The sequence below is a fragment of the Meriones unguiculatus genome, chromosome 10 (genome assembly GCF_030254825.1).
Source record: "Meriones unguiculatus strain TT.TT164.6M chromosome 10, Bangor_MerUng_6.1, whole genome shotgun sequence".
In the NCBI taxonomy this organism is placed as follows: Eukaryota; Metazoa; Chordata; class Mammalia; order Rodentia; family Muridae; genus Meriones; species Meriones unguiculatus.
Genome location: NC_083358.1, coordinates 104284654 through 104300004, shown reverse-complemented (window position 1 = coordinate 104300004; position 15351 = coordinate 104284654). Strand labels below are relative to the sequence as shown.

The 15351-nt window shown below is 45.6% G+C and overlaps 1 protein-coding gene across 2 annotated transcripts in view; it reads right to left on the bottom strand.

The window, feature by feature from the left end:
- Positions 1–48: 48 nt before the first annotated feature.
- Positions 49–15351, bottom strand: part of Ttf2 (transcription termination factor 2) — a 37020-nt gene continuing 21717 nt past the window's right edge. Inside the window, exons 19-25 of one of the 2 annotated variants that reach the window (XR_009594799.1) lie at positions 14681–14739; positions 13389–13539; positions 12289–12371; positions 10740–10814; positions 8539–8701; positions 2371–2863; positions 49–1429 (exon numbers count right to left, since the gene is read on the bottom strand). Coding sequence is in view for 1 of the 2 variants with exons in the window: in XM_021650500.2 (XP_021506175.1) it covers positions 8557–8701; positions 10740–10814; positions 12289–12371; positions 13389–13539; positions 14681–14739 (513 nt within the window). In the remaining variant the exon portion in view is untranslated. Of the gene's footprint in view, positions 1430–2370; positions 2864–6655; positions 8702–10739; positions 10815–12288; positions 12372–13388; positions 13540–14680; positions 14740–15351 lie in introns of those variants that run through there. The other variant, XM_021650500.2, reaches the window with a different exon arrangement.

Below are 15351 nucleotides of genomic sequence, written 5' to 3'. Positions count from 1 at the left end.
CCACAGGAGGCTCCTCTCTGTTTCATACAGACACCAAGGAGTCTGCTGTGGGAACATACCAGCATGGAGCAGGAGGACTTTATCTCCTTACTTTTCATTGTATTACAACCTCTTCAGTTTATCCCTGAGCTAGAGTTTTACTTCTCCCAGAGAATGCAAACCCTTTGTCCCATTCACTTTTTGTTAGTATACTTTCAGTGTTTTTTTTTTCCAGCACACGGTTTAGGACCATTGTAAAGTGATTTTGCTGTTTAGGTGAGAGCCTAGGTGGTGACGCATGTGTGGGGCTTACAAGTAGACAGTCAATAAGGAGGAATGGTGTAGAGAGAGCTTGTCATGATGGAGAGTTCTCCATCCTGGCAGCTCTGACTTACTAGAGGGTTTTTGCTGTGTCTATCCCCAGCAACTGAAAGCACTGACTCTGCAGGGTGCCCCCCCAGTGGCTATAGGGTTCCGGGAAGAAGACTTGGTACTGCATCAGCCTGGCCAATGTCTTCCCTTATACATTTTGTGCTCTGGGATTCTTAATTTCTTATGTAGCAGTAAGCTCAGAACACATTAAATATTGCTATCACAATTGGCATTATAAGGTCTCTTTGGGAGCAATGACTCATTGGCATGACCTGGGCAAAGCAAAGGAAGGGAAGCAAGTGGACAGCTGGTCTCCGCAGAATACATGTCCTCGTTGGAGCTGCTTCATGGCAGCCACAGACATTAAGATATTCAATTTCTTCCTTTTCTGGGAACATTTCCCTTTCGCCCCGTTGTGTGAGCAAAATCTGATGCTTCCAGAAGATCCCACTGCCCATCACCCCTCCAGCTAGTGGTTGTCTGTTCCCCACTCTTTGTCTCTGGGCCGAGAGTTGGGCACCTCTTGAGCTTACCACTGCTGATTTGAGATGGCTGCTTCTCAGCCAGAGGTGATTTTGGCCCACCCCACCTCCCTGAGGAATGTCTGGCAGGATCTTGGGGATACAGGCTCTAGCAGTATCGAGTGAGGTCACCGGTCAGTTTGTTCAACTGTGCAGGATAGGACAGCTTTCTGCAGCAAATGGAACATGTGACACCTCTCTGAAGTGCCATCTTGATGACTGGTGACGCATCACTCCTGCATTCTTCTCAACCATTCCTTCCCAGGGTCCTTTGTGCATTCTTGCACTTCCCTGGTTTGTAAATGCTCAGTAGAGTTGAAAAGCACTTCTTCCATTTCCTTCCTCTGTTTCCAAGATCTCATTCTGACTTACACACGGTGACTCCCAAGTTTCCCTCTAGGTCTGCTCTCTAAATATTTATAATGTCTAATGGCTTTCATCACATCTCCACCTGTGTACAGTAAGCACCTCACTTGAATTTAAATGACTTCCAGTGCCCAGTTCTCACTTCCTCCTGCCCGCCATCACCAAACTGCTCCTCCTATGGTCCTCCTGCACTGGAAAAGAAAAACACAAGTCTGTCCTTAGATGGGGGAGCCTTGAAAACATCGTGTGTATTACATCCCATATCCAACCATAGGGAACTCCTGTCAGCCTTACCTCTGACTCCTCTCCGCGTCCACTGCTGCTGTCCTGAGATGCCAGGACTTCCCACATCAAAGTTTTGTCGCTGCCTTCTAAGCAGCCTGCTTCCGCCTCCCTCCCCCAGCCACCGTACACTCTATTCCCCCAGTAGAGAGCCCCTCAAAAGTCACGTCATTCTGCTCATTCCCCTCCAGTGGCCTCACGTCTTAATCAGAACAGTCAGTATACATGCTTCACGTTACCATGCGTGACTGGCATGATCCATGTTCTTTTCCTCCCAGCTGCCTCTGTCCTCTGTCCAGGCACAGTGGCCCTGCTGGGTGCTCCTCATGCTCAGAACAGCCTCACCTTGAAGCCTTTACAGTAGCTAGCCTTCTATCTCGAAGATGCATACCTCTTGATTCACTCCGATTTCTTCAAGTTTCTGCTTTAGTGTCAACCACCATCGAATTAGTGAGGTCCCTATTTTATACCCTGTGTAAAATAGCAGTATCCCACCCAGGAGAAGGCATTCCTCCTGCTTCAGCTTCTTCACCATATATATATATAATATCTGCTGTACTGAACTCTGTCCCTGAGGACAAGAACTTGACATTCAGTCACTGTATTATCCCCATGCAGGACAGGTTTTGGCTCATAGTTGAGAACAGTATGTTGAATAAATAAAAGTAAAAATTGGTAGAGGTTTCAGTTTGGTTTTACTTTATATGTTTTTATGGCTTCCATTCTCCCAAGTCCAAGTACTCCTAATTTAACCAAATTCCACTTGGTAAAAAAGAAATCTTAACCTTCTATCAAACTTGTTGGATAAATTATGAACACCCAAGGGACCAGCTTTGAGTTTTCCAATTACCTCAGACATCTAGGGAGTCTTCTGCCATGAAGTCTCTTGAATTGCATCATCTTTCCCCGGGTGCGTTTATGAGTCAGCGCATCAAGGCTCACGCGTCTCCCTGGGAGAGGTTGCAACAACTGGACAACTTTCTGTGGGTGAAGCTGCATCTCTAGAGCAAAGATGTGGTTTTGGCAGAGCATCTAGGTTCTGCCTAATACTTTGTCTTGAGGCAGAAAGAAGGTCTCAAGATAGTAAGCATATCCCAGGGCTGTTAACAATTCTGTGGAAAATATTCAGTCTCTGTGGCAGTAGGGGTGGTTGGGTTCTTCCTTGAGGCCCAATTTAATCTAGATTCTCTCGCAGCTGAAAGAGCTTCTGAAAGTCAGAGCAATCTGAAGAACCTCAAACTCCACAGTGAGGAGAGAAGAATTGGAGGTTTTAGGGACTGTCAGAACTTTGAGCTGTGCACACAGAAGCATGGAGATGCAGCTCTGTGATGTGGCTGCCGTTACTGCCAAGGGAAAAAAAAAGCCACAAATTAGTCTTGGTCCTCTGGGATATTGTAATAGGATAAACACCTTGCCTGTCTTGGAAAAGAAACACCCATATATCTGCCAGTCCACCCATCCTCTTATCTCCCTGCTGTCATTGCTCAGCATTACTCTAAGGATTCGTACCTGTGGCCGGTGTGGCTGGATAAAGAGAATGCCAGTTAGAAGCAGAACAGAGGAAGAGGCAATCCACTGTGCTGTGTCAGCTCCTATAATTGATAAGGCACTCCTTTATCACCGCCTTGGAGCTCTCACAGGTCAGTTTCTGTGATGACCCTGCAGCTACACAGGACCTCTACCTCAGCTCTCACCTCCAAGCGCCAGTACAGGCAGTCTTATTAATGTGCAATGCTAAGGCTGGGGAAGGTAGGCTTTGCCTCCCCTTATAATGGGAGTACCCAGCAGAGCCTTGCACACAGTAGGTACATGATACATATTTTAATGTGCAAGTAATTGAATAAGACATACCACCCATCCTTCCTTTCTTAGACATCTCCACCTACGCTTGGATTTAGCTATGAAACCTGGGTAGAAAGGACTCAAGATAGTAAGCATATTCCATGGCCATTACCTGTTTCCTCCCTAGGGCAGGCTTTTTCCATTTCCTGCCTATCCCTCATGGTAATGGACTCCTATAGTACACTGCACTTAATCAGCCCTAATTTTATTTTTATTGATGAAAACATTCTAATATAAATTACATGCCCAAGAATTCAAAGAATTCTATAATTTCCCTTTGTGCTTACATACATGCTTTCTTTTTCTTCCTATATTTTTCAAGGGTTTGATGATGTGTGCTGGTCAGTCGGTCAACTGGGAAACAGGGTCAACTAGTCAACAGGGTCATCTGGGAAAATGATTGGCCTGTAGGACATTTTCCTGGTTAATGATTTATGCAGGCGGTGCCACCTGGGCTGATGGTCCTGGGTGGTATAAGAAAGCAGGCTCAGTAGCCATGGAGAGCAAGCCAGGAAGCAGCACTCCTCCGTGGCCTCTGATTCAGTTCTTGTCCTGACCTCCCCCAGTGATAGAGTGTGACCTGGGAACTGAAAACGGAAATAAACCCTTTCTCTCCAAGTTGGTTTCAGCCATGTTTTATCTGAAGACTGGAAACTTCACTAAGACAAGCTGGACAGTAGCAGTAGAGTGTCCCATTCCATAAACTCAACTCCAAGAAATTAAACAAGGCTTCAGAGAACAGGCCACACATTGCTGTTGGTCCCACAATTAGCCTCTTGATTCACCTGGGAGTCCTGCAAAGAGCCATGTCACTGAGCAAGCGATACCCCCCAAGGATCTAACACTATGTATAAGGGGCCACAGTCAAACATTAGAAGAAGACATGGTAGAATGTGCTTATAATTCCCAGCACTCAGGATATCGAGGCAGCCTGGGCTACAAGGTGTATAGCAAGACCCTGAGTTCAAAATAAAACAAAAACACTAACCCACATGGTTGCCAAAGAAAGGGGTTCACATTCCATAAAGGTGTCATTGTGACTATTGCTGTTTCCAGCTGCGTGTCAAGAGGAGTCCTTGATGGGGTTTGAAAGGGCCTAGAATGCCACATGGCCATGGTATGTTGATGTGTGTTCTTATTTGATCAACATTCAAGAGAAAAGTCAACCGTAAACCTCCATGAAGGAAACTCCTTGTAAATTTGGTATTTGAACTTTGTGCCCTGGTGACAGTTGTTCAGTGTGGCTCTGCCGGTTGCACCTGTGTTCTGCATGCTTCTTTTAGCATGTCCCACAGCACTGTCACTAGTACCGATATGGCACTTTAGGACTTAGAGAGGGTTTATTACTCAGACTGTTCATGGCCAACTCAGATGAAGAAACTGGCTGTGGAGGTTCCTGCGAAGGCTTGGTGATGTCAGCAGGCCTCAGCGCAGCAATTAGGTCACTACATTGTAAGGTGCTGCCCACTGATTGGGGTGCAAACTCAGCATTTTACGAAGAAATTGATTAGTTGAGCCAAGCATGGTGGCTAATGCCTTTAATCCTAGCCCTCAAATGGCCGAGGCAGGAGGGTTACCACAAGTTCAAGGTCTGCCTGAACTAGAGACCCTATCTCAAAAAATACGAAACAATAATTACTTGATTCTTATAAACTAAAAGGAACATGAAGACTGGGTACAGCCCAGGTGTGTAGTACTTGCTTGGCATGCATGAAGCGTGGACTTGACTGTAAATGCCCCCAAAAATCAAAATTTGAAAATAAAGTGGGGGCTGGGGAAGTAGCCCAGTAATGAGTGCTTGTTAGCTGCCGGCCCCAGAGTCAGCCCCCAGGACCCTAGAACAAAGTGAACCTCATCTTGAAACGGACACCAGAAGGCCACACATAGCATTATTTCATAGATGTGTGTCCTGGGACTAAGATTTAAGAGCACATTTGGTGAAGTCCATCCCATCAGACAGTTCCACATTTTCTACCTCCACAGACATCACCAGCATCTACTTTGGTAGGAGCACTTAGCACCCTCAGACACAGTGAGGAAGCTTTGTCAGCTTGTCATCAGAACGAGAAAAACGAAGGGAGGGCTTTAAGAAACCCAGAGTCCACCTTTTAAGCATTTGCCAATTGGCCTTGAAGCTAGGTTAGAATCTCTGCATTCTCCAAATAAAGACTTACATTTGGAAGTTAGGACTCTGTCAAACAGTGCTTGGCATGGACAGTGTTCACCTCACAGGCACCGCTGATATGCCTGGTAAGAAAGGTTAAACCATGCACATTTGTTACTAAGTTCAAATGTTTAGTATGAACTTAATATGTGATACATGCTAATTCATACAGTATACAGATGGAAAGCTGTGATGCCCACAGGACCTGTAACTAGTCTATGGCATTCAGCTAATGGCCTGCCAGACTTGGACATGCTTGCTAAGAGCCATTACCTTTCAAGTGTCTTATCATTCCTTTGATCTCGTAACTTCAAAAGGGTAATTTTACCACCTTTATTTCATCAGGAATCTTATTGTAGACGTTAAGTTCTGAAAACAAGGACTGCCTTATAAATGAGACCAAAATATGAAATTTTTAAAACTTGTATTAACTAGCTGTGCAAACAGCTAAGGAGAGACCAGATTTAAAGAGTTCTATATTTGCAGTCTCCCCTCCTGTGCGTTAAGTCCTTTTTAAGTCTTTAGGTCCTGCTTTTGCAAGGAGCCTTTCCTGAATAGACTGCAGAGTCTCAAGCCAAACCGACTGGGTTCATGTCTTTATCCAACGCAAAGGAGGAAACACAAAGGGCTCTCTAGGAAAGTGTTTTGTTCTCCTTGCAGAAGTTAGCAGGGTCTTGGAGAATACTCTAACTAGAGTTTCCTGATAGATGGTTCTCACATTATATACCAGTCATCATGGTGATAACCCCAAATCTCAACATTAAATGATTTGCCTATCATGACCCAGTCCAGTGTAGGTGAGGCGGGTAAAGAGTGTACAACAGAGGACCTAGTCCTCACAGTCACTCTGGCAAAACGGTCTAGAGCCCAAATTAGGTTCAGAACTCATGTTCTTTATGCCCACCCCCTTCCACGATGATCCTTCTATAGACAGTGGGGGACCACTGAACATGGTTATGACATGAAAGGCCACTGCACATGTAAACTCACAGGAGCTGTGACTTATGAATAAGATCAAGCCAGCCAGATCCCAGCATGGATGGGGAGGGTCTTATACATTCCCACTCCATAGCTTCAGAGCGGCAACCGATGGCTGTTGGGGAGGGATGGTGTCAGTTTGCTTCATGTAGGCTTTTTTTTTTTTTTTTTGGCTTTCAAGACAGAGTTTTGTGTAGCCTTGGCTGCTCTGGACTTACTTTGTAGACCAGGCAGGCCTCAAACTGTGTCACAGAGATCTGCCTGCCTCTGTCTCCCTGAGTGCTGGGATTACCAATAGCAAACACAGCAACAAAGACCAGTAGCAGCAGGGGCGACAGCAACCTCCTTGAAGCATTCAGTATAGCATGTCTCAAAGCATCCTTTCTTTCTCTGGGCTCCTATTTATACCTTCTCAGACTCCGCACAAGGATGTTTTTCAGCTGGCAAAAACAATGCCCCCTCCCCTCCACACACAACGCAGTTTCCACCTAACAAAGATCACTCGCCCTCTCATGAGGCTGTTATCGGCTGTGGCTTCCCGAACCCCACTCTTGAGTTACAACAAAAACATACTTAGATAAATAACCAAAACTTCCACTACAGCTTCAGGAATGCAACCTCTGATAGGTGGCCAGTGCTCCAGTGCACACCCCTGTGAACACACTGTCAGCACTGAGTAGACTTGGGTTTAAAAAGAGTACGTGAAGTTTGGAGGGAAAAGCTATGGTGGAGGATATGGTGTGAAATCTCAAACATTTTTAAAAAGAAAATCAGGAGATTCCCCGATCTAATGTTATTTACCCTAACCAAGGCCACGTCATCTTTCCTTCAGATTGTACCTCCAGCAGGTTTACAGACACACCAAGAAGAAACATTTGGAAAGTTGCACAAGATAGCCTATTTCTTCACATCACTTCTCTCCATGCTCTCCCAGCTAGAACTAACCTGCAACAGGTGGTCCCTTGATGCTCTGAGGAAAAGGAGATGGGGTTTGTTGAACACATAGCATTATCTCTGTGACACTGTTGAACACATTTATTAGCCTACCAATGATAAAACAATGTGGTGCAATGGTAAAAATTAAATGATACAACAGTATTAAATGCAAATGACAACTAAAATTGATACACATTAAATAATACAAATAATATATAATAGAAATACTGTGATACCAAATGGTACAAATACTAAATGACACAGTGATGACACTGAGTGACACAGTCACACTGATGTTGGTATATTCCTAAATGAAAACAGTGATACACAGGCTAAATGACAGATGTTAGATGATACAATGATAAGTACTCAATATCTGTTTATATGTGAAATATCTGGACCATCAGCCAAGAATGTGGCAACATGGGGCTTTGGGGCTATTTGACAGATAGGTTCTCACCATGTAATTCAGGTTGCCAAAGAACTCACTATGTTAAGCCAGGCAAACCTCAGTCAAGATCCTCTTGCCTTTGCCTCCAAAGCGCTGGGATTATAGGCATTTGTCACCGTGTGTGGAATGACTTGCTGAGCTTTACCAAAGCATTTGTACAGTTCTTCCAGACTTATCTTCCCAGACCATCAAACACCAAAGCTTTCATTGGTTTGGTTTGGTTTTTCTAAGACATGATCTCACTCTGTAGCCCAGGCTGGCTTGGAATTTTCCCTGTAATATAAGCTGGCCTCTAACTCACAATCCTTCCTCAGCCTCTCGAGTGTTGGGAATTATAATTATGGACTCCATGACTGGCTTTCAAAGCACTTTTGTGGTTTGTTTTGACAGAGTCTGTAACTCAGGCTGGCCCGGAACCCTCCATCTTCTTGCCTCTTAAGTGCTGGGATTATAGGCATGTACCTCCTGCCAGGCTTAAATCTGAAATAACAACAAGCTGAATGATAAACGTGATTGACTAAACAGATGGTTAACAAGGTGACCATCCTTTTCAGTCCCTGGCATAGAAGCATGCCTCACTTCGAATAAGACGAAATCTAAGGCTCCAGGATCAGGGAGAGAGCATCACTCCAGAGCCTAGTACACACCCGCACCAGCAGAGGATGCTAGATGCCAAAGAGGATCTTCAGGTCAGCCAGTGTAAGCTTGGTGACAGAGCCTCCGGATCCCGAAAGAACCTGTTTGGCCAAATCTTTTTTTCTTTCTTGGAGCTGTAAGATCTTCTCTTCCACTGTCCCCTCACAGACGAACCTAAGCACAAATGATAATAAACATCAGAGTCCAAGGAGCTTACCGAAGCATGCATTCATGTCCCTTCAGTTTTAAAGAGGACTGTTTATGTTTCCCTCTGATTACCAGAGAGCCAAAAATCCATATAACTTCTATTACATATATCCATTTATAGTGATATACCTCAGACTTCCTTTCTTTTTGAAGTGAGGGTAACTACAGAAGGTATTTCTACCTAAAACAAATACAGAGGCCCAGCTTTTACCCAAACTTTATCTTGACAAGGTCAGAAGGCCTCAGAGGTCAAGCTTCTGAGAGTGTCTGTATGTGTTTAAGTGGAGAGTGTCTATCTTCTTAGCTAATCCATACCATAACCGGGCTATTCAAATTGAAGAAGTCCCCTACTGTCATTCAAGTACCAACTAAGTATGTATGTATTGATGTATACATATACTGTGTCCTGTGGGAAATAACAGAATGTGAGTGTAACCAGGCTACAAGGACAATCTGTGTAGTGCAGTGAAGGCAGACTCCATCAGAGCTAACTCAGTGCGTGGTAGGAAGATGACCAGCGCTTCCTAGATGGGATGGCAGGGTAGGCACACATCCTAGGGAAATGAGAACGTGTGCAAAGTGGCGGAGCTTCAGAACATGGTGCGTTTAACTGAAGATCATGCTGTCCAGTGAAGGCCCCTGGAGGCAGAAGTTCAGGAGGTGTGGGCCAGATCCTCAATGGTCGTCCCGGACACGCCAAGACACTGACAGCAAATCTACAGGAAGTGAGCCATGGAAGAAGGTCCCAGCAGGCCCGTCAGGAAGAGCCCTCTGCTGGCAGTGCAGAGGTCAAGAATCAGCAGAGCTGGAGAGGGAGCTGGCAGCGGGGATGGAAGGAAAGGATAGCTAGCAGTCTAGAAAATACAAGGGGAGGCCTTGGCGTGGGAGGAGGGAGAAGAGTGAGTGTAGCCTCTGGGTGCTGTTCATATAGACAACGCACACGCATATACTGATAATCTGAGGCAGTAGGAAGCAAAGATTTCAGACTGACATTTTTATCCTGGAGGGTGTAATTATACTTGGCACACTCCGGGCGCTCAGTAAGTGTTCATTTTGGTGTCTGAATGTACAAACGGATGAATGAGGGTGGATGAGCACTTGTACACTTAGGTTTAGGTATTTGGCAGGGATCTATCTAGATATCCAGGTTGGTAGTTCAGGAGACAGTGGAACTAAAAATACACGTTTGGGACTCACTGGAGTGATATAATTAAAGGAGGAAAATATGGAATGGCAGAGAAGAAGAGCTAAAGACAGGAAAACTATCACTGAACTTGGCAAATTTTGGAGGTCTTTGGTGACCCTCAACAAGGGCAGCTTATATGAAACGGGGTGGACAGCACTGGACCCAGTCATGCACCGGGCCCATGGCAAATGCAGACTGCAGCTGTAAGACACGTCCTGTTGTTCCTCAAGGCATGAGGGACCCCATAGATGAGCATTCTGCAAAGTAACAGGTTGTACTCTTCAAAGCCAATGCCAAAAATCAGAGAATGGGGCACTGTGTCAGACTAAAGGATACAAAGTCATGACAACCAAATTCTACACAAGGTGTGGGCGCTCCAGGTGTGAAGGACACCACTGTGAGTATGGCTTGGTCAGGCTAGTGTTACACTGATGTTAACATTCTGATGTTGATCGCTTTACACACACACAGACACCCCCCCACCTCGACACCCCCACACAGAAACTTTCTTTTCTGTATAACAGAGATTATGCCATACTAAGAGTTAAAAAAGACAAGGGGAAGGGATGGACAGGGAGCAGGCCTTTCCCAGCTGCCTCCCTGTTGACCTGTGGCTTATCACCAATACGCTTGCTCTCTGGCCACGACCAACAGGTTACCTCAGATTGCTTCTTCCCTTCCTGACTAGATCTCCTCAGGAATGCCTGTGGACCATCATCAGTGCTGTGATCACTGAACAGCAGCTATTCTATGCAAACACTCCCAGGAAAGGCTTTCACAAAGGAAGACGTGCAGAAGGGGCCTGGCGCCTTTGCTTACCTGTGTATGACAACATCCTTCTCCTGTCCTACTCGGTAAATCCGGTCACAGGCTTGGTCTTCAAGTGAGGGATTCCTATTAGAGGGGAGGTATAACTCAGAAACACCAATGTCCTGACAACCGTGGCCTACTGCCAGGTCTAGACCACAGTCCACTTTTGTATGCTTCTTTAACTAAAAATAGTCATTACATTTTCCAAGGGGCTTAAACACACACACACACACACACACACACACACACACACACACATGCACAAAACAAAAGGATGTGCAACAGAGACCTATGTGCCCTGCAAAGCGTGAAATGCTTACAGATGTTCGTCAACCCTATTCTAGGAGGCACTGACCTGAAAAGCCCGTATCTTTTACCCACTACTGAGAATCTGGGACAGACTCTGAATGATTCTTACCACTGTCCTCAGTCAGTCCCTGTGAGGAGCGGAAAGGACACCTGGATGCCCACCCAGCCTTTACTAGCTGGATGACCACAAAAGATTACCTAACCACACCTTCCAGGCTTCAGAACCTCCTTGGAACCTAAGAGCTAGTTAAGAGTCTCAAATATTTCTTTCAACTTTAGTGTTCAGTGAAGTCAATTTGTTCCCATCCTTACAAATTCTCATTCTCAACTCTAAACTAACCTCATCTTACCTCTTTAGAATCAGGATAGTACTTCTCCATCTCAAAACTGATGTAATTCCTAGTATATTTTTCTCACTTCTCTGTATGTGTTAGTAATCCTAAGTAAATCTACACACATTCTCCACAAGACTGAGCAAGCTGGCCTCTTTGTCTCAGCTGAGGCTGTGTGGAGAATCAGACACATCATTCCAGAAACAGTGCCTGGTAAAAATAAAAAGTACGATGGTACAGGCCTGAAGTGCCAGCTCTTTACAGCACTGGGGCGGGAGGACCACAAATGCCAGGCCTGCCTGGACACTACAAGTTCAAAGCTAGACCAAGTTCAAAGCCAGCTTGCATTACTAGTGAAACCCCATCTCAGGGTAAAGAGTAAGAAGGAAAGGTGGGCTAAGTATACAAGGCCCTGGGCTCAGTCCACAGCACTGCAGAACAAGACAAAGCCGGCGGCAGCACTCCCAGTTTGCCAGGTTGAGCATCAGAGACTGGCACTATGAGACTCCACCTAGCAACATGTGACCTCACCACCATTAGAAAACCCGCTTCGTCCTCCTGGACTAAGGCTTCTAAGGTTGCGGCCTCCCTGATTCTTCAACAACTATGTCTGGAAAATGGTATGCCAGAGGCACCAAAAAGAGCGATATAACTCTTAGTCGTGAGAGGTACCTGTGCGCCTTGTTCTTATGGGGAAAATGATGCTAGATATTTTTAAAGAGTTAATAAAATCATGAACTACTTGAGGCTGTCATGAAACGTTCACTCAGCAGTCCTGGAGCGTCAGCCAGCCTTACACACCACTTAGACGGGTGATGCACAATCTCTCCATGACATTCTAGAAAGGCACTCTCAGGCTGCGGCCCTGTTACCACTGCTCTCCCTGCTGTGCTGTGACAGGAAAATCCTGACATTACCAGTGCATGTCCAGAAGGAAAAGGTGGTTTCCTCCGGTCAGATTGAGTCCAACACCGCCAGCCAAGAGGGAGATTAGCATCACCTTTGAAAGGAGACAGAAAATTAGCTTTCACACACTTGCTCTTTAAAACATCTGCCGTAGGCTGGGTCTTCTGTGCCCCAAAGCCAAGCGGCAAAAGCTTGGTCGCCGTCATGGTGCTAGGTCAGAGGTGGTGGAATCTTTATGGGGTTGGTACTATTGATCTTCAGGTCACTGGGAACTTCTACTTCCTTTGAAAGGTATAATGGCCCTTGACTCTTTCTTCTTTACTTCCTTGCTGATATGTGTGGTTGCTTCCTTCCATACAATCCCACCATGATAGGCTCCCATGAGAAGCCCCAAAGCAGGGCTGGCTAAGCATAGACTACTGACAGCCCCCGAAACACAAGCCAAAGCAGCCCTTTCCTTTGTCTTTATGGTGGCTACTAGTAGGGACAGAAAGAGGGCTACCCAGCGTCTTTCTGTCTCTAGTTCAAGAAAGTCAGGAAGCACAGGAAGCATGCTTCTTTTGAACCTCCTCCAGTGTAATGTTTTGAAACATTATAAGATGCCATTTCTCATACCTCACCTTTAAAAGAAATCTCACATCTCACATGAGGGTCAGCCTCAAAAAGCAGTCTGCCAAAACATACAAACACTGTACTTCGGATCCTGGCTGGCCAACTCTGTGTTAACCAAATTATGACTAGTCGTAAGACTGAGCCCCCAACCCCCAGCTGAAGTGTCCTTCCTTCCATTCAGCTAGTGCTTCCTAAATCCCTCTTAGCTATGACACAGCCCTGTTCTCCCACATCTCATAAAAAGCAAGGCTTCCTCCTCTACCAAGATTCTTGCAATCCCAACCTGCTCTGCAGACCCTTCAGGTCAGTCCCTATAAGTTATTCTCTTTAGAGCACTTGGGCATTTTGGTAAGGACCCTTAATGAATGTCTAAAAAATTATAAACATTTGGAAGGATCAAGACTGAGTATTTTTTAAGTTGAATTGCTACATTATGCTGCTCTGTAACTATGAACAGTTTGCTCCTTGGTTGCACAGGCCTGCTGTGCCCAGATTGTACCTGAGGCCCCCGGGAGTGGTTAAACGCCTCCACCAAGTCCATTCTCTCTTTGGGTTTGACAGAGCCATCGATGGTGGCATACGTCAGCTGGCGCTTCTTGAGGTGCAGTGCTACCACTTGTAGCATGCTAGTCCACTGGGAGACAATGACACTAGAGAGGAGGAAATGAAAAAAAAACAGAAACAAAGACACCAAAAGATTAAGCAGTCTCCTCTGCAGCAGGAACGCTGCTGGTGTCAAGATTAGTTACAAAATGCACACAGGACAAACGCCTGTTACCTGAAGAGCAAGATCATGCTGTGCTTCGAATAGTGTCCCCCAAAGACCTGTGTGTAAAGGCTTGATCCTCGGGTGGCAGTGTTGTGGGGAGCTGTGAATGGTTATGAGGTAGAGCCTGGGGGAGGCAGTCCTCTAAGGGGACTGCAGATCTCACCTCTTCCTGCCTTGACACGTGACTGCTTGTTTGGATGTATACCCTGCTAATGCCATTTACTCCTTCAGCCTGAGCCTCCAGAGCCATATGAGGTACACACAATCTGTCTGCTTTCTAAGTGCCACCCGTGGGGCCTTTCACAGTAGTGACATGAAACTAGTACAGGCACACGATTTAAGGTCATGCTTAAGGTCATTTAAGTTTATGATCTATCTACTCAGAAGCTCCACTCTTACTTAGTGTCAGAGTCAGTAAAAAGGGACTGGCAAGGCTAAATACAGCCAATAGAGCTAATAGCCCCAGCTGTATTTTGTCTGGGGTTCTAGTGGTCATCTAAAAACCCATGGTCCTGCAGAAAAGGGACACTAGCTAATCGTCCTGTGACCACCGGAACAGCTGCTAGGCTGTTCACCCCAAACATGTCTTAACCAGAGCTTGAACAGTTTTATGAGAAACCACTTCATACAGACAGACGCATTTGTGTAATACAGATGTTTCTGTGTCTATGTGTTTTACACGTGACAGCACAGCAAAGGACAAAACAAAGCCGCTCGACCCTAAGCCCAAGCTTGAGCAGCTCAGAAACAGCCCTGCTATGCTCCCTGTTTGAGTTATGAACTGTCACTTCCTGCTCCCCTCCCATGAGTCTCTCTTCTTTTACTGTTTCAGGTATCACCTTACCTAGATCCTCAGGGTGTGTGGTAAGCCGAGGATCCTGTTCAACGTACAATATTCTAACTAGAAGTTACAGGAGTTTATACCAAAACCTCAGAGCATTCTGTGGGGCGTGACTCGAGCTAAGACTTGAGAGCATCACAAACATCAACTTCCCTTGCAGAAGCAGTGACATGATGCTCACCTCTTTTGGGACCCTGGGCCTTTTTGGATTGCCTCCAGTTCTGCCAGCAGAGAGGACACCTGGGAAAGGCCACATAACAGTGCAGTTTAAGCCATTTTCTCTCCTCTTCTCTCCCTAAATTACAGAAGCAATTTCCTGGACAGCCTGTGGCCTGGCTTGTCTACTCGCACTCCTGCAGCCAGAAGGCCGTTTCTTCAATGTACGCTGGCTGCCCTCCTCCTCTCCATGACTTCCCACTGAGGATAAAGCCCAAGCCTCTAAAATGACCTGTTGGATCCATGCTGCTTGGCCCTCTGAGCTGGTCATTCCTCACTATGCTCTCCTCAAAGGACACATCAATCATACAGAAATCCCTTACTCAGTAGGTCACACTGTTCCCTCTATTTGAGAATATCATTTTCAGTGTCAGCTTAATGTCATGTTTTTTTTTTAATATTTTTTTTACTAATTTTTAATGAAAATATAATTGCATCACTACCTCTTGGCCATTCTTCGCCTCAATCTCTCCATGCACCCTCCTGCTTCCTCTTAAATTGATGGCCTCTTTTTAATCCTTGTTATATGCATACACACGAATGTGTAAGTCTAACCGACTTAGTCCGTTTAGTCTGGCTTGTGTATGTACGATTTGAGGCTAACTACTTTGAACTGGATAACCGCTTAGGGGCCTC